Source organism: Callospermophilus lateralis, chromosome 4 (assembly GCF_048772815.1).
Source record: "Callospermophilus lateralis isolate mCalLat2 chromosome 4, mCalLat2.hap1, whole genome shotgun sequence".
Taxonomy (NCBI): Eukaryota; Metazoa; Chordata; class Mammalia; order Rodentia; family Sciuridae; genus Callospermophilus; species Callospermophilus lateralis.
The window spans coordinates 7243061-7261764 of NC_135308.1; the positions used below are offsets into that span (position 1 = coordinate 7243061).

The window sequence follows — 18704 nt, forward strand, 5'->3', positions numbered from 1 at the left end:
TATCCACATGGGAAGAAAAGTCTGACTTTGGCCTTAAACCATATTAAAAATTAAAATGGTTGAAATATCTAAATGTAACCTCTGAAACTATATGGTTCTTAGACAAAAACAGGAAGATTCTTGACATTGGATTTGGGACTGATTTCTTGGATAGGACACCAAAAGCACAGATAACAAAGGCAAAAATAAGTTGGACTCATCAAAATTAAAGCACCTTTGTGATCAAAGAGCATGATCACTAAATTGAAAAAATAACCATGGAATAGGAGAAAGTATTTATAAATCATCTACTGATAAAGGAATGATATCTAGAATATAAAGAACTTTTAAACAACAACCACTGAAAACTGAAAAATAGACAAATGCTTAAGAGACATTTCTCCAAAGAGTCTAAACAGATGGCCAGTAAGCACATGAAATAAGTTCAAATCAGTACTTACTGGAGAGATGCAATCCACGCCAAGAGGTACCATCTCATACTCAATAGGTTGGCTATTGCTTTTTTAAAAAATTGTTTCCCTGGTGTACTTTGGTGGGACAGTAACGTGGCAGAGCGACTGTGAAACTGTAAGAAAATTCCCTGATAAATTACATGGGATTACCATATGACCTACCAGTTCCACTCCTAAGCATAAAGGGGGAGAAGAACCGTGAGTGCAGCCACTTGAACAGGTTCCGCAGGCCGTGTCTGCAGCAGCGCTGTTCACAGTGCCCGGGGACAGCCCCGTGTGTGTGGGCAGGTGGGTATCGTCACGATGGGTTCATCTCCACCATGTTCATCACTTCCTAATTGTTGCCTTTTTCTTTTTTGTTTTTATCTTCCACACTTTTTCTACCTCGTGTGGGTTTAGTTGAACACCTTTATTTGTTTTTTCCTCCTTTCTTAGCATATGGATTCCTTCTTTTTTACCGAGTGCTTTCCCTAGAGATTGTGATATACGTTTCACAACTACTTCAAGTCCACTTCCACAGATCACAGTGCCTTCTCTGAAGGACTCCCTTCAGCATTTCATATAATGCTGATATGCCCATGCACTCAGCTTCGAGGTTTCAAAGTCTGTCTGCCTCTCCCTCCTCTGTCCCTCTCGTATCTCTGAGCTCCATTTTAAAGGGTCATTTTGCTGGTACTATGGTTCAGATAGGGTTTGTCCCCAAAGGTTCATGTGCGGGCAGCTCAGTCCCCAGTGTGAAGGTATTGAGAGGGGGTGGGACATTCAGGAGGTGATCAGATCGTGGCACCAATGCTCCTCGGTGGCAATGGGTCAGTGCATGCAAGAATTAACTGGTGTAGATTTAGGTGCCAGGCGCTTGGCCTCTTCTGTAGCTGCTGCTCATGACTCTCACACACACCCCTACTGTGTGATGCTACCTGCATGTTAGGACACAGCATGGGGTCCTCCCAGAGGTAGCTTCCGGAACTCGGACTCATCAGCCTTCAAAACTATAAGCCAAAATAGACCTCTTTTCTTTTTTCTTTTTTTAGTTACACATGACAGTAGAGTGTATGTTGATATATTATGCATACATGGAGTACAGCTTCCCATTCTTCTGCTTGTACATGATGTGGAATTACGTTGGTTGTGTATTCACAATGAACATAGGAAAGTGATGTCCAATTCATTCTACCGTCTTTCCTGTTCCCATTCCTGTTCCCTTCCCTTCATTCCCTTTTGTCTAAAGTACTTCTGTTCTTCCCTATGCCCCTTATTGTGAGTTAGCATCCATGTATCAGTGGGAACATTCAGACTTTGGTTCTTTGGGATTAGCCTATTTCACTTAGTGTGCTAGTCTTCAGTTCCATCCATTTACCAGCAAATGCCATAATTTCTTTCTTCTTTATGGCTATATTCCGTTGGTATATATGGTAATATTCTGTGGGTATATGTACCAGATTTTCTTTATCCATTCATCTGTTGAAGAGCACCTAGGTTGGTTTCATAGCTTAGCTATTGTGAATTGAGCTGCTATGAACATTGGTGTGGATGCGTCACTGTAGTAAGCTGATTAAGTCCTTTGGGTATATACTGAGGAGTGGGATAAGTGGGTCAAATGGTGCTTCCATTCCAGGTTTTCTAGGAATCTCCACATTGCTTTCCATAGTGATTGTACCAATTTGCAGTCCCACCAGCAATGTATGAGTGCCTTTCCCCCCACATCCTCACCATTCTGACTGGAGTGAGATGAAATGTCAGTGTATATTTCTTCTGTGAAGAAATGCCTGTATCCAGGAGACAGAGGTACTGCAGGTGTAATTCTATGTTAAGAGGTTTTTTGTTTTCCTTTTCAGGACTTAAAAAATCTTATTCCACTGGCGTCTGAATTACATTGTTTCAAGCGCAAACTCTACTATGACTCTCATCTCTGTTCCTTTGTGTTCGATGTTTCCTTCTCCTGGTTTCTTTTCAGGCACATTTGGTGATGGTGTGCCTAGTGTGGCTCCCTGGGTCCTTCTGGGTGACTCCTATTGGGAAGCCAGCTGAGGAAGGCTTAGGAACAGTTCCTCTACCTGCACTTACATTGTTTCTAAAATGCCCTCGACACCCTCTCCAAAAAGCTCATAAGTTCCAGCACTCAGCCGAGACCCTTAACTCATTCAGTGTTTCTCCCAGCACAGTGTTCAGACCCAGCCTGTTCTTTAAGTTCCTTTTTGGCTCTGAAGACATCTTGTGCCTTACATCCTCCATCTTAAAATGAACTCACTGTATCCTCTTTCCATTAGTGTTTTTGGTTTTTGTTTTGGAAGAACTTTGAGAACTCTTTTAAAGGACATTTCTTTTAAGTGTGCGTGGAAAGAGGGCAAAGAAGGGCAACATTCATCTTTGTCTCGAACTGGTCTCGGGTGGGAAAGAGCACTTTGGGTTCCTGAGATGCTTTGCAGCAAATACCCCTGGTTTTCTCACTTCCACCATCACACACACACACACACACACACACACACACACACACACCACAGGGGGGTTTAAAACATGTCTACAGCTCCTGGACACTGCCTGTCTTAGAGTTGGGGTCTGTGTTCTCTCCCCTAAATCCAGCCATCTGGGGCTGCTTTGGCCCATGAAATGCTGGCCCTAGGTGCTGTTTTGCACTTTCTGAGCCCTCATGAAAGACCATGCAACTTTTGCCTTGTCTTTGGGGACATTCTTGGAGCCCCAAGGTGACATGTAAGAAGTCCATGTACTCTAAAGCCATAATGCTAACCCATGGGGAAGGTTACTATGTAGGCGGTGGACACTGCAGCCTGCAGTCTAGTTCAGCTCAGCTCAGCCTTGGAGTCACCCAGCCCTGGTGCAAGATGTGTAGGTGAAGACGCCTCCAGATGATTCTAGTCATTCATGTCTTTCCAGCTGAGACTCTGATGTCAGGAAACAGCCACGAGGCACCCACAATGTGCACTATGCAAATTCCTGACCTATGGAGCCAGTGGACATAATAGCTGATTGCAGCACTGGGGTGCCCAGCGGTAGGAACTGGGACATTCCTGTTCCCAAAGCACTGTCAGGTGCACACAGCTCAAGGACCAAGTTAGGTAGGTGGTCTAGGTGGATGTGGGCATGAGAGGCATGTTTCTCAGTGTGGAGTCTGGGTGAAACTCCATCCATCAAAGACAGCAGAGACGGCTAACTTCCCTAATCCTGGAGCTGTGGGCAGTCTCTTCACACTAGCAGGTGGGGCTGCAATAGGCCATTTATCTGGGCTGGGGTCATCGTAGAGCACTTACCTAGCATGCAGGAGGCCCTAGGTTTGACCCGCAACACTGCAAAAGCAAAAAAAGCCATTTCTCTGACTCCTTAATTGGCACTAGGCACCTCACCACAGCACATGTGGGAAGTGAGGCTATCCAAGGCCACCCTCCTGTTGCCCAACTGGCCACCCACGTAGCTTCCTTCTTTCCCCTTTCTCAGCGTGCCCTTGATGTGAAGTCACTATCTTAGGTAAAAGATGAATGCATATTTTGCTATTTTCTGCATCCTGGTGCTTTGACCCCTGGGAACTTGCAGACCCTGGGAGACTGTCCCTCCAGAGTTGGCCACCTCCTAAAGATAAGAAAGAACTCACCTATGAGCATGCCTTTTTAATGCAAACCAGCTGATCCCAAGTCCAACCTCAGCCACCTTCTAAATTGGGCTCTCCCACTCCAGGTCACTGTGCCCCTGTCCTGACCATCTCAGGGCCAGGTGCCAGACCACCAAGGACATCCGCTGTGCCCCAGGGCCTGCTAAAGTCATTCTACAGAACCTGAACATTCCTTCACTGCAAAGGCCCCTGCCTACCATTGGCCTTCTCCCGTGGCCTCCTGCCTGACCCCAGTGCCTCCCCCTGACCCCTTGCTATAGCATGTCTCCTTCCCAGTGAGGGACCAACTGTCTTTTCAGTGGCCATTGGCTTCAGATCCGATCCGGAGTTCTAGTACTACACGTCAAAGCAATCTCATGAGCTACACAAACAGGAAGTGCCCTCGCCTTTCACAGGAGAATTGTTGAGTGGAGACAGGATTCTGGAGATGAAACTCCAGCAGGGTATCTCCTGGCCTGTCACCCACCTGACACTCCTCACCCACAGGTTGGATGGCTGCATGACTGCTGAGGCAAAGCCTTCTTTTCCACTCGGATTATTATAGGTGCTTCCTGCTCGCTTGCTCTTCTTCCTTTAGGCACTGCGAAGGAAGCAGTAGGGTCAAGAGAAAGCAAAATTTCCTTTGAACGAGCCATTGTGTCTTCTTGTCATTTGTTGATGTTGCCACTGAATTTGAAAGTTTAGCTTCAGGCCAATTAAATAAAGATCATAGGTGTGCAGTAGTCTGGGCACATGCCCCCTTCGAGGAAACCTGATCATCATTCTAGGTGCAATGGAAGAAAATTAGGGTAGAAAAATTTTGTTCCTCACTTGGAACCCTCCTGCCCCTCAGTGCTAGGGAGAAGCAGACACTAGCCACACAATAAGCATTATCGGCTTGTCTGCCCTGGAGAGTGCACAGAATTGGCCATGTCCTTCACCTCACAGGGCCTTCGTGAGGCTCCGGTCCTGGGAATTAACGAGGTAAGTGACTTACTAGCGTTTGCACCAGTAGTGTCAGGTCAACCTGCAGTCATGGATTCTGGCTCCCAGTCAGGGTTCGTCCCACCAAGGAGTCTCCAGACACTCCCTGGGAGGTGTGATTTGTCTGGCAGGAGAACTGACAGGTCTGTGGGGTGGGGGTGCTATAGGAACACAGATGTTTTGATTTGGGGAACCCCAAAAAAACATGGGTTTCTGTACTTGGCATTTTGCTACTATTAATCAACTCTTACAAAAGGATTTTGATGTTATAAGGAGTTTACACTACCCATGTGCAGAAGCAATCTAGTATGGAAGCTCTCTTCCTTTCCCCTTTCCCCGCTAGGTCCATATGGAAGAGATATTGACCCCAAGAGCCTGAGAAACTCTGTCCGGGTTCTGCCTGCTTCTGGAGGTTCAGTTAAGCCTCAGGCGCACATCAAATCCCTCCTCTGTATTTTCACCCCAGAAGTCATTCTAAAATAGGAGCTTTGATGGATTCTCCTAAATGACTTAAGAGATGTCTGTAGGTTAAAATAAGGAACTCCAAGTGCAGTGACTTTTTTTTTTAAAGAGAGAGAGAGAGAGAGAGAGAGAGAGAGAGAGAGAATTTTATTATTTATTTATTTTTTTTTTAGTTATCGGCGGACACAACATCTTTGTTTGTATGTGGTGCTGAGGATCGAACCCTGGCTGCATGCATGCCAGACAAGCGCGCTACAGCTTGAGCCAAATCCCCAGCCCAGTGCAGTGACTTTTAAGGAAACTAGGGCTGCTGATTCTAGACTAGCCATGGAGGGGACAAGAAAGAGGCCAGGTCTCCAGTCCTCCAGCTACACCGCATCTGTGGCCAACTGGGTTAATACTTGCTTTTCACTTACTTTATCCAGGACATGCCTCTAACTTGAGTTATGAGGATAAGAAAAGGTCTGCTAGAATTTCCAGAGGTCAGACTGGACAGGGCAAAGGGCAAAGGAATGCAGTGACTGGTGAGTGTCCCTTCCCTTCCCTTGGGCACACAGGAACCAGTTCCAAAGCCTGGAGGGTCAGAGATATGAGTTGAGGTCTCTGCTTCACCCGCTTCACAGATGGTTGTGTGGAGGCAGAAACTTGCTTTGTGAAGACTGTCAATCCAGTCCAGACAAATCAGTGTGAACAAAGATGGTGATGAACATGATTTCTACCGCCAGCCTGGGTCGAGGGGCAAGAAACAACTTGCTCCAACCCATTGTGGGGGCTGTGGCAGTCCTCCAAAGCAGACACTGTGGCCCTACCCTTGGCCTGGCCGGGGGTGCCCCAGCCACACCAGGGCCACACTGTATGCAAGCTGAAAGCGCCAAGTCTGTAGCCATCTGGAGTGGATGCCAGGGTTATCGAGCAGTGCAAGGAATGTACCACAGATTCCCCCTCCCCCTCCCTTTCTTCTTGCCCCGCTTCACTAAAAGACTGTTTGGAACAGAATAAGGGAAGCTCCTGGAGGGGCAAGCTTTGAAGGCCTGACCCTTTTAACTTTTAAAATTCACCCACTCATAATTTTTATATTCCACCGTTTATTTTTATTTTTTTAAGAGAGAGAGAGAGAGAGAGAGAGAGAGAGAGAGAGGCAATTTTTTTAATATTTATTTTTTAGTTTTTGGCACAGAACATCTTTGTTTGTATGTGGTGCTGAGGATCAAACCTGCACGCTACCACTTGAGCCACATCCTCAGCCCTATTCCACCGTTTATTAACATTTGTGAGGAGTTTTCACAGATGGCTTATCAGTGACCCCATATTATGCTCATTTTAGAGGTGAACCAAGAGAGGCTGAATTCTTACCCTGCAAGTTGCAACCAACTTGGACCTAGGAGTTTCTGATTTCAGGTCCTGCATTCCTGTAAACCAGAGTTCAGAGAACTACAGAGCTAAAAAGAACAAAAAAAGGATGGAGGGAGGAGGGAAGAGGGAGGAGGGAGGAGGGAGGGAGACAAGAGAAAGAAAAAGAAGAGTGAGTGAGGGGAGAGTGAATAAGGAAGGGAGAGAGGGACGACAGGATAAAGGGAAGGAAAAAAAAGAAAGCCATTTAAGAGACAAGTGCCATCAGGCTAATTTACTCGTAGGATCGCTGCGCGATGGGACACTGGGCCCAGTGGGTCTCATCCCATCTCTTCCCATCCGATTGCTATCCGATCCCCGCAGGACCCGGCGCTGCGGTTCCTGCGCCTTGACTTTTCTGCGTTTGGTTCCCCCTGATCCGCTCCTGAAGATGCCAGCACAACCCGAATGGGGAACCACGGGCGTGAACAGACTGGAGAGTCTGACGTCCCGGGCCAGCGTCGACGAGAGCAGGCATCCGGATGACTTGGCAGGCGCGAGGAGCTCAGGTGCTCTAACTCTGCCCTCCGAGCCCTGGCTTTGCGAGGCTCTGTAAAGGCTGATTGGAGAGGCGGCGGGGTTGCCGCGACCCTGAGTCCCTCGGCGCCGCCGGCAGCAAGGCGCGCTTGGATACTGTTGCTCAGATGGATAAATGCATTGATGCAAAAGATGAAAGAATGGAGCGAGCGAACCAACGGGGTTCGGGTGTGCAAGTAGCCGGCCCGAAAGAGGGAGGGAGCGGCAAAAGCTCAGCTCCTGGACAGCCCGGGTTCACGAGCGCTCTCCAGACTCAATGCAAAACCTTAAACAACCGGAGACTACATTCGCAACGCGTGGGGATTTTTCCTCGCCGGTTGTTTTCTTTATCTTTGCCATTAGTCTCTGGAGTCCAGCTTGAATGTCTGCGCTCCCTGGGCGCGCGCCTTCCTAACCTGGCGTCCGGGCTCACCCCTGGGCGTGCGCGCTCGGCTCCAGGGCTGCTCGGGGAGGGCGGCAGGGAGCCTGAGTGAGGATGCCGGCGGCTGGAAAGGCCGCGCTGTTCCCTCGAGTTCTCGACTCTGCGGGACAGCATCCTAGCGTGGCAGTAGAGTCAGAGAGGGGTGCTCCGGTTCTCCTGTGGGACACGTAGTCCCGCTTCTCAAAGTACTAACTTGCTTGGCAGGGCGCAGCCCACGACCCTGGCCAGAAGCATTCTGGCCTAAAGTTGTTTTCTTGGAAGAATTTGCAGCCTGGGGGTCCATTGCTGATAAGGCCTAGGCTTCCTGGGATGGGGAAGTCGGCTTACATGGCAGATACTCCTGCAAACAGCTTTCCCACTTGGCGCCGTGCTGACACGCTGCGAGGATTCAGGTTTTAAGATGCTCTCCCTGTTGGGGACAGCCCTTTCCAGGCCAATGCGACACGGTGCCTCGCCTGGCCCCAAGTCCTTGTCTAGGCTGCCCAGGCCTTCGAGAGGAGGGTGGGGCATGAGAGCCTATGGCGCTGCCACTGGATCCTGGCTCAGGATAGGGGCAGCCCCAGGAATCTTTTTTATTTTATTAAACGGGTGCCAGGATCAGAATTATCTAGAGGTTAAATTAGGACGGAAAAACGGAAAAACGCTCACCTCCTTGAGCGGTCATGTTGCATGCAAGGCGTCTGTGCACTTGGTCACTGTTCGCGGGGACTTAAGGACTTCAGTCCAGAGTTGTGTTGACGTCACTTCTCATGCAGGGAGTGTGAGCTTTCACTGTATTTATCTCAGCGAATCCTCACCACTAGTCCCATGAGGTCAGTCTTATCATCCCCATTTCAAAATTAGGAAAGGAGGCCTCAGAGATGCCTCACTGGCCCGGAGTCAAGCATTCAGTAACCCATACACCGAGGCAGGTTCTGACTCCGGACTCCACGACCCTCCCACCATAATGCTGCCTCCTTCCAGGGTCACCTCTGCAGATTCAGCACAGGGGTGGTGCTCCGTGAACATTTGTGGATTGAATTCCAGTATCTAGTTCAGCCTGCCCTGGTTTTTTACGCAGTAAGGTGTGTCTAAGCATATTTGCTCACTCATTTATTCATTCGCTTATCCAGCAGTTCTTGAATGCCTACTGTGTGCCATCGCTGGTGTAAGAGTGTGGGAATGGCCCTATCAAATCCAGCAGGGTGACATGAGATTAGTGGCCCTTGCCAGAGAGAGACCGCCATGGGCTCCAACGCGCAACCCTTCTACCCTGGGAGGAAGGGATGTGGGGAACAGGGGGAGCTCACGGGTTACACCGAAGGGTAGGGGACGCATCATGCGGGACCAACTCCACTCAGAACTCCACTCAGTCAGAAAAAATACAAGAACGGAATTCCGCGAAGGAAGAGGCGAGAGAGCTGGAGACTCTCGTACCCCGAGACCAGGTTGGGGTTGAGGTGGGGCACAAGAAGAGAAAAAATCAGATGGCAGAGACCCGAGGCTACAGATATGCCCGCCCGAGAGCTAGCGGGCATGGGCAGCGTGGGGAGGCTTCCGGGGTCGGTGCACCCACCAGCCCAGGCCAGCGTCTGTGGCGGCCCAAGCTCACTGGGGAGAAGCGGCTGAAAGCCCGGTCATTTTAGAAAAGCTTAAGAACGGCTCACTGGCTGATCTGGGGGTCAGGGGGCTTCATGGTCAGCGTCTCCCGCGCCCGGACGATCCTAGTGAAAGCTGTTTGGGTTCGGTTTTCCGTTGCGGGCGGAGTTGGTGGAGTTCGGCCCTCTGAGGCCGCGGTCCGTTGGGATTGGGGGCTGGACCAGACCTCTCCGGAGCCCAGCCGCGGTGACCGCCTGCTGCGCCCGCCTGGCCGCTCTGCGGCACCTGCGGCCTGGAGCGGGAGGGGCGAGGATCCCCAGGCGGGCCTAGGAGGCCGAGGGGCGGGCCGGGGGCGGGCGCGGGAGAGGTCCTCCCTCCTCCACAGCCCTCCCGGCAGGTCGGAGCGGGACGCGGCAGCCGCGGGGACGCAGGGAGGGGGCTACGCTGCGACCGAGGGAGGGGCCGCGCCGCCTTCGAGAGTCATTGGAGGACCCGGCCGTCCGAAGCTGATAAATAAGGGGCCGGGCCGAGGCTGCGGGCCAAGTTGGACGCCCCGACCCTATCGAGGGCCAGGTCAGCGCAGGCCCGGCAAGGCGAAGTCAAGCAACCCCCGTGCGGCCATGGCCTCTCTGCTGGGAGCCTACCCGTGGCCCGAGGGGCTCGAGTGTCCCGCCCTGGAAGCTGAGCTGTCTGATGGTCTGTCGCCGCCAGCAGCCCCCCGCCCCCCGGGGGACAAGGGCTCTGAAAGCCGTATCCGGCGGCCCATGAACGCCTTCATGGTGTGGGCCAAGGACGAAAGGAAACGGCTGGCGGTGCAGAACCCGGACCTGCACAACGCCGAGCTCAGCAAGATGCTGGGTGAGTGATCCTGCGCCCCGCGGCGGGCTGGGCGCACCCGGAGGTCAGCGGGCCAGGGGCGCGGCGGACCTGAGTCTAGCCGGTGCGGGCTCGTGGAGGGTGGGTACCACCCGACGGGTGGGGACTCAGCGCTAGCTGTGAGGGCGAGGTTGGGCATCTGTGCGAGCGTGGGTGCGTGCAGTGCCGGGAATCAGAGCCTGGACATCTTGGCCAGCGAGGTCCAAAGCGAAACCGTGCGACCAGCCCAAGGTTTCCGGGGAAGCCCCTCGGGACTGGAGCCTAGAGAGGGGCCCCATTGGGCGGGAGCGACACCGCAGTGGCCAAGCCCGGGCAGTCTGACGACAGGGACCCGCGCACATAGACCGAGAGCCAGAACGGAAACGTCGAGGCTGGGTGGAACCGGCCTTTGCTGGGAAGACTGAAGCGGGAAGATCCATCATTCCCTGCACTGTACGACTGGTACAATGAGAGGGAGATGGTCACAGATAAAGCTAAAACGAATATACGTAAAGGAAGGCCTTTCGGGACGAATCTTTGCGTTAACTTAATTATTAAACAGCAGGGAAAATAGTCTACCTAAATAGACTTGATTCATTACTCTTTCTGGCTTAGGAGTGTAGGCAACTTGATGCAGATGGTTAGGGCGTCTAGTCAGGGTCTGTTCTGGAGCCCTACATTTTCTTGCTGCGATGCTGCCACCGAAGAGGCTGGGGCCTGGGACGGGCCAAGCCTGAGGCAGAGAGTGGGATATCAGGACGTGAGGGTATCAAGAGGGAGTGAGCATTTCAAAACAAACCCGAGTTGGCGCTGGGGTTCATGTTCTCTCCTATGCCTAAAGCTGAACACTTTCCAACTCTGCCTTACTCAGATCTCTTCGCCCTTTGACTTGGTTTTTATTCATTTTAACCAATGAAAGTGTTTCAAAGTACATTATGCTCACAGTGTGCGCCAGGCCCTGTGAGAAGGGACATGAGTGGTCACCCGACCCCACCCACCGGGAATGTAGCCCTTCCTTTTTCCGTATGAGCACAGGGCTCCTTCCTTTGGCAGAACCATGGAGTGAAAACTGACTCCCCGATTTATGCTGGCTAAAGCTGCAGGCCAACAAAACTCATCACTCCGCAGGTTAGAGACCCAGAGAAGCAGCTGGGGGAATGCTGGGTTCCAGGAGCCCCTCGCCCACCCACTGGTCTTGTGGTATAGATGTGCCCACATTGTGTTGGTGGGCTGGTGCCTTCCTGTGTACTTTCCTCTGTACAAGATAGCAAAATGTATATTTTGTACTGTTAGCATAAATAAAAAATATTCTAATATATACAGTAATATTTTTTCTTCCACCTAAAAGTTTATATTTTCTACAGATTTTAAAATATTTTTAAATAAATGAAAGCATATTTTTTTTCTCCTGTGAGTCTATTGACCAAGCACAACAGGAAGCCTCTAGTTGTACCCAGGTTTCTGTTGCAGGTGCAGGCAGAGATGGGAGGAGAGGAAAGGCTAGGGAGACCTGCCCTACAAATTGAGACAGCCTGCTCCCTGGAAGGGTCAAGCAAAGGGACTCAGGAGGTGAAGTCCTCCTGTGAGCTGATCTCTGTCTAGATTGGCACCTAGACTCCAAGAGGTTACAGTTCATTTTGCAGGAAAGACACTAATTCCTTCCTGTTTAGCGTCACAGCCTGTGTAACTGGGTGAGGGAAACCCACACAGTGTTGCTTTCTAAAATAGGGACTTTGTGCACCTGTTAACCAGGGGCAGCAGGATGAGCTATTTCCACCCTATGGTCTTTCTCAGCCCTTCCTTTTCTGACCTGAATGTGAGTTTCAACTTTTTCCAACATAGGCCTTCCAAACTTCAAAATATCACCTGGTTACACTAGTATTTTCAGTGTATTATGAATGAATGAGAAAGTGCATCAAGACAATTAGATACTTGGTAGCATTTAAAAACAAATCTGTATTTTGTTAATATCACAACATCCAAGTACATTTAGATACTAGAGTCACATTTTATATTCAGATCATACAGTGTACATTGTGTCTGGACCAATGGGCCTCTTGCAAGAACTTTGTGATCTTAGCTGCAGGCTGGAAACCAATGTGTAGATCTGAATCTTGAATTCATAACACTCTTCAAGTCACTTTTTAAAGTGATAGCTAATTATAGCAATTAACAATTCCCTGTAACAGTTATAAACTTTCACCCAAGGGGGAGAACCCCTTTAATAATTGCCCTCCTTGAATCCTTAGCCCCCAGCCTAAAATCTTTGAGGGCCTGGCCCATGGAGCCAGCCAATTTGGGCACCGGTGATTACCATTCACACGACTGCAGTTGACCCTGTGCTGACTGTGTCTGGAGAAAGACGAGGTCCCTTTCCTTACAAGGCTTAGCCAGAGGCCTTGACCTCTCAGCTAATGGGTCTCAAACTTCAGAATACAATAGAGTCGTGGGGGAACATGTTAAAGTTGTAGAATTCTGAACCAACCCTTGGAGGAGTGGATCCAAGGGGTCTAGAAGAGACCCTCAGAAGAGGTTGGAGCCAGAGGGGTGTACCATGTACATTGAGAAATGGAGAAGAGACACAAAGTGACTTGCAAAACAACAGACAAGGAACCACAAATGAAACAAGTTCAGGCAGCATTTTAGCATAAGTGGGTTATGTGAGGGGGGTGTTTCTTAAAGAGAGAGCTCTGTGTTGGGCAGTGCAGAGTGTTTGGGTACCAGTTTTAAGTTGGGTACACATCGTATTTTTACTGTAGTGAGAGCCCTAGGGGAGTTAAGGGTGGCTGGGAGGCTCTCTTGTGTGTTCTGGGGTGGCCTACAGATGCTAGCATTCTGGCCATGCTCAGCAGAGTCCTGTTGGACCTTCAGAGGTAAAGAAGTGCCATGTGTTCACCTAAGTGAGACCTTGGACTTTATCTGCATCTGTGAAACTATGGACTGAGCCTGGGTTCCCTCACATATGGGCTGTGACATTTATGTCATAAGTAAATATTATGGTCTCATTTCCTAAGAGACCGGGAATTTTCATCAAAAATGCAAAGAATATTAGAATCGACTCTTAAGGAGGAAAAATATCCCCCAATAAATGTCATAGTGGTTGTTAGATCTTTTTTTCCCCCTGTCGCGGACATCTGATCCCAGTTTCTAGTTGTCCGGTCATCTGTTTGGTCTTGGAGGAGAGGCATGGCTCTCTCGTGACGTGGCTGTGCAGGGTTCAGGCAGGAGGGCTTCGTTGGGCTTCTCTATGCGGGATCTGGGCTAGGAAGAGGATGTGAGGCCGAGAGAAGGCGGTGGTGTGAGGGAGGAGGGCGTGAGGGAGGTGCGGTGCTTGTGCGGGGCGAGGAGGCGCGAGCGGGGCAGGTGCACCCGCAGGCCAGTAGCGCAGTTGCTGAGCGTGGCCCTCTCTGGCTTGTGCGAGCAGGAAAGTCGTGGAAGGCACTGACGCTGTCGCAGAAGAGGCCCTACGTGGACGAGGCGGAGCGGCTGCGGCTGCAGCACATGCAGGACTACCCCAACTACAAGTACCGGCCCCGCAGGAAGAAGCAGGCCAAGCGCCTCTGCAAGCGCGTGGACCCCGGCTTCCTCCTGAGCTCGCTCTCGCGAGACCAGAACGCGCTGCCGGAGAAGAGCGGCGGCCGCGGGGCGCTGGGGGAGAAGGAGGGCAGGGGTGAGTACTCCCCGGGCGCTGCCCTGCCCGGCCTCCGGGGCTGCTATCACGAGGGCCCAGCTGGTGGCGGCGCCGCCGGCAGCGTGGACACGTATCCGTATGGGCTGCCCACGCCCCCGGAGATGTCTCCCCTGGACGTGCTGGAGCCGGAGCAGACCTTCTTCTCTTCCCCCTGCCAGGAGGAGCACGCCCACCCCCACCACCTGCCCCACCTGCCAGGGCCCCCTTACTCCCCGGAGTTGGCCCCCAGCCCCCTCCACTGCAGCCACACCCTGGGATCTCTGACCCTTGGCCAGACCCCGGGGGTCTCTATGATGTCCACTGTACCTGGCTGCCCGCCATCTCCTGCCTATTACTCTCCTGCCACCTACCACCCTCTCCACTCCAACCTCCAGGCCCACCTGGGCCAGCTCTCCCCACCTCCCGAGCCCCCTGGCTTCGATGCTCTGGATCAACTGAGCCAGGTGGAACTTCTAGGGGACATGGATCGCAATGAGTTCGACCAGTATTTGAACACTCCTGGTCACCCAGACTCTGCTGCTGGGGCTGGCGCCCTCAGTGGCCATGGCCCACTTTCCCAGGTGACCCCATCGGGCCCCACAGAGACCAGCCTCATCTCCGTCCTGGCTGATGCGACTGCCACTTACTACAACAGCTACAGTGTGTCCTAGAGTCAGATGCAAGGAGTCTGGGCCAGCCCTGGCCACCCTGTCCTTCCTGTGCGCTGAGTGGAGCAGAGACCACGCAGTGCCGCTGGCTTTCCTCCTGGACCCTCGGCTGCCAGGAGGCAGGCTCTGCTGGTCCAGTGCCTCTTCTGTTCCTTCAAATGAGCGTCCTTGGCTACATCCCAGGAGCTTGGCCTCCAGTTGCCAAGACTGTCTCCCAGTAGGATTTTCCCTGCCCTCTCTTCCTGTCCCCGTCTTTACAACCAGTGATGGGAATTCAGGCGGCACCGGACTCTCTTCTGTTTTGACACAGCCTGATCTCTGGATGCTCCAAATGAGGGTGAGAAGAGCCCTGGGTCTGGACCCTGGCCCTAAAGTCCTGTCTTGGTTCTGCTGCAAAGTGAAACCCAAGCCTGCCCCTCTTCCCTTCCCTCTGCTCTGCCCCTGCAGAGTGAAGGATGGACGCAGTAGCTGAGTCCCTCTGAGTTAGGGCTTTCTCCAGGCTTACAAAAGGAAAGCAGGGAGCTTCTCATTGATGAGCCCATTATCATGAGCCTGGGGAGCGCTTCGTGCGCCCAGCCTAAGGACACAGGCCTTCTGCTTTCTGTGCTCCCTTCCTCCCTCGCCCTAGAATTCCTAAAGGGTCTTCCAATTTGACAAAGACACTCATCCTGACTTGGGAAATTAACCAGTATGGTTAACTGCATCACTGGAAATGAGACTGAATTCAAACTTTTTTAAAAATATATGTTTTAGATAAATTCTTCTTTTTTATTACACGCACTTCAAGAGCGGGTACAGTCTGAGAGGCTCACCCATGCATGCTCCTAGACACACACGTGCAGCCTCAATCCAACATTCTCAGCAATGGCAACTTCCGCCCACTGTTGGCTCTGAGTGACCCAGAGAGCCAGGGACCTAAAAGAGTGTTGCAACAAAGCAGCGCATCTGACGTGTTGATTTCTTGAGCAGGATTTCAGCACACTTTCCCCTCTGGACATGACTTCCCACTCTCTCGGCTCCCTCTCTCTCTTTCCTGGCTTTTCTTTCTCTCTTCCTGTTTCTTTCTGCACCCTGAATTGGTTCCTAACTCAGAGAGCTCTGACTTAAAAGCCCAGGTGTGATTCCTCTGGCCATGAGGGACTGGTTTGCCTCACACGCCAGTCAGGCACCTCCTCAGCTGATTTCTGGAGCAGCTTCCTTGATGCACCTTCCTGAGGTTCACGTCCCAAACCAGAAACTCACTGTGACTGAAAGTGTTTCTGAGCCCTGGCCACCCCAAGATCCCCACCCTCCCCAAACCTCCTTTGAAGGAACAAACCCAACAGTCAGCTGACAGACAGCAGCATATTGCCTGTATGAAGTGTGTTTTATATATTCTTCTATTATTTCACCTTATATTTTGTATTGTTGACCTATGTTTCTCCTGAGACGTCTTCTTATAAAAATCACTTATAAAATAAGGTTAATCTTTACATTGTTACTGTATATGCCATTTGGTAATAAATAGTAAATCATTGGTGATATGATTGACTGGAGTCCAGTCGAGAATGTGTATTGATAATCTTGTAAAATAGCACCACAGACATGAAGCTCAACTGTTCCACTTTTTATAAGAACTACGCATGCTTGCAACAGTGGGAATATTGATTTGTTGAAAATATTTAATTTAAATAAACGTTTTTGTACCGTGACCATTCTGTCATTTGAAATACAGGTTTGCAAAAAGATCAAGGTTTTGAGTGAGGCCTGGGTCTCAAAATGTTTTCTGCATCAACGTTTTATTTTTAAAAGTTGGTATCTTGTCAGAGTGGTTTATTTCATTTTATAAATCAGACCAAAGGGAGAAATCCTAATTCACACACTGGTAACGGTGGCTCTATCAGTGACATGGACAGCAAATATCGATTCACAGCCCACAGGAAGGAGAGTTTTCTCCTTGTGAGGACTTTCCGCACTTTATGGGCCACCTGAAGATAGAAAGTGAGTTTTCTCCGATTACGTGCTTACTTGAGTCTCCCACACTATTTTCTTCTTTATGAAATAATCTTGAAAAACACCTCACTTGTCCTAGCCTCTGTGTTTGTGGATGCTGCATAGCAACTCGCCCTGGGCTCTTGGAGACTCATGGCACTCTGTGGAGAGGCCGGGAGCTCAGCACATGTGTGGCACTTGGTGAGGTTAGGGCTACACTTCCAGCCAAAAAGTACCTGGGAACACTGGTGATTACTCAGCCCGTGCAGGTCACCTCTGCCTGGCCTCTCTCCATGGCAAAGCAGTTGAGACTTGTTTGAGTCAAGGGTAGCCTTGTGCTTTCCCAGGCCCCCTGGGCCAAGGAGTGGGTCTTGGGAGGGTCCAATGGGCCTCTGTTCATCCTTCAGTTTTGATCATAAGCTATAGTCATTACTTTAATAGCACTTTATAGGTGTACAGAGCTTTACAGAAAGTTTTATAGGCTATTTCTCATCCACAGCCCCAGGTGGGGCTTGTCATCCACCCACCCCGTGGCACAGCCAGGGACACCAAGTCCCTGGGTGGGAGCTGATGTGAGGCTCCCTGTGCTCCCCAGGTTTTCAGCATCTGTCGCATATGTTAGTTGGCAACATTTTAACCAAAGAGCCTTCAAGCTGAAATCTTGGTGCCTTTATTTTAGGACTTCACCAGGGCGTGGGATGATATGCTATCCAGTCGCTACCTATCTCAGCCCAGAGAAAGAACCGAGAGGAAATTGGGGGCTAAGATGAAACTGAAGGCCTGTCACTGCAGCTGGCTGACGGTGGCAGTCTGTAGGTCGATTGGCTGCCTGGAGTGCTGGCTTGGCACTGCCAAATGACACATTGCATTCCAGGACACACCACTGGTGGGCGTCATCCCTGCCTCCTGAAAGGACAGGAAGTGGGCAGACGGTGCTCGGCTGTCAGTGAAACAGCTTTGCCCAGAAGCCAGGGTCTCTGAGACTTTCAGCTGCCCCTGTTGCATACCCCAGGAGGGTGCGCCTCTGGTGACCAGAGCACTGTTTTGCTTTGGCTGATGAGATCTGATGGTAATGCACAGTGATGCTATTTTTCTAAAATGCAGATGGCACTGTGTCACTCCTTACCTTAAGACCCTCGGCAATTGCATGTTCCCCACAGCACACAGTGCAGAGGTGGACTCTCCTCAAGGTGAAGAGGCTCCCCTCTGGAGAGTCGCCTGTGCAACTTGTTTTTATAAACTTTGCAAAAAGAAAGATACTTTTTTTGTTTTTTTCTTTTAAGTCCTATACAAGCTTCAGGATAATAATACCTGGTTTGGTCCCCATATGCCTGGCTCCCATGGCTAACCCTCTTCTTTTTAGAAGTTTGGCATAGATCCCCCTAATGCATCTCACCACAAGGAAGCCTGCTGGCCTCTGGAGATGCCCCCCTTTTCCTTACTTTAGCATCTGCACCAATGCTGCTTTCTGACCCAGTGACCCTTATTCCCATTCTGTCTGGTGACACCCTGCTTACTGCCCAAGTGGGCCTCAGCCATCTCCCACCCTGCCTGGCGGTGGCCTGGCCACTCTCTTCCCTGAGCTCCCACAGGAGTTGGGTGCTCCTTGGTGACTGCAGTGATTGTCCAGCGTTGGGATCATCCAGCGTGTGCACCCTCCCAGCCAAGGAGCCCCAACAGCTGCTCCACAAGTCAGTGAAGGAACCAATGAATGAGCCTCTGAGAGTCCCATGGGTGTTCTGGTTCCATTTGCTGGTAAAGACCTGAACCTTTCTGGGCCCCCAATTCACCTTCCATCTCTCTGGAGACCAAGACCCCAGGGCCTTTGTCTGCGTCCTTCACAGGCTCTGGGCAGGGTCTGGGGTGGCTGAAGCTGTGATCCTGGTTTCATTCCAGTGAAGAAGGGAGAGATGGAAGGAAGGGAGGAAGGAAGGGAGGGAGGGAGGGAGGGAGGGAGAGAGGAAGGAAGGGAAGGAGACACATCTATCAACCATCCTTCCGTCTGTCCGTCCAACCATCTTCTTTCCTTCCTTTTCTTTCCCTCCTCCCTCCCTTTCTCTCTTTTTCTTTCTTCATCTGTCTATCCCATCCATCCACTCATGTACCCCACATCCAT

At 50.9% G+C, this 18704-nt stretch overlaps 1 protein-coding gene across 1 annotated transcript; it reads left to right on the forward strand.

The window, feature by feature from the left end:
- Positions 1–9979: 9979 nt before the first annotated feature.
- Positions 9980–16308, forward strand: Sox7 (SRY-box transcription factor 7). The gene is made up of 2 exons (XM_076852260.2): positions 9980–10282; positions 13704–16308. Exons 1-2 carry the CDS (start codon positions 10045–10047, stop codon positions 14618–14620), a joined length of 1155 nt encoding a protein of 384 aa, XP_076708375.1. The 5' UTR covers positions 9980–10044; the 3' UTR covers positions 14621–16308.
- The last annotated feature ends 2396 nt before the right edge of the window (positions 16309–18704 follow it).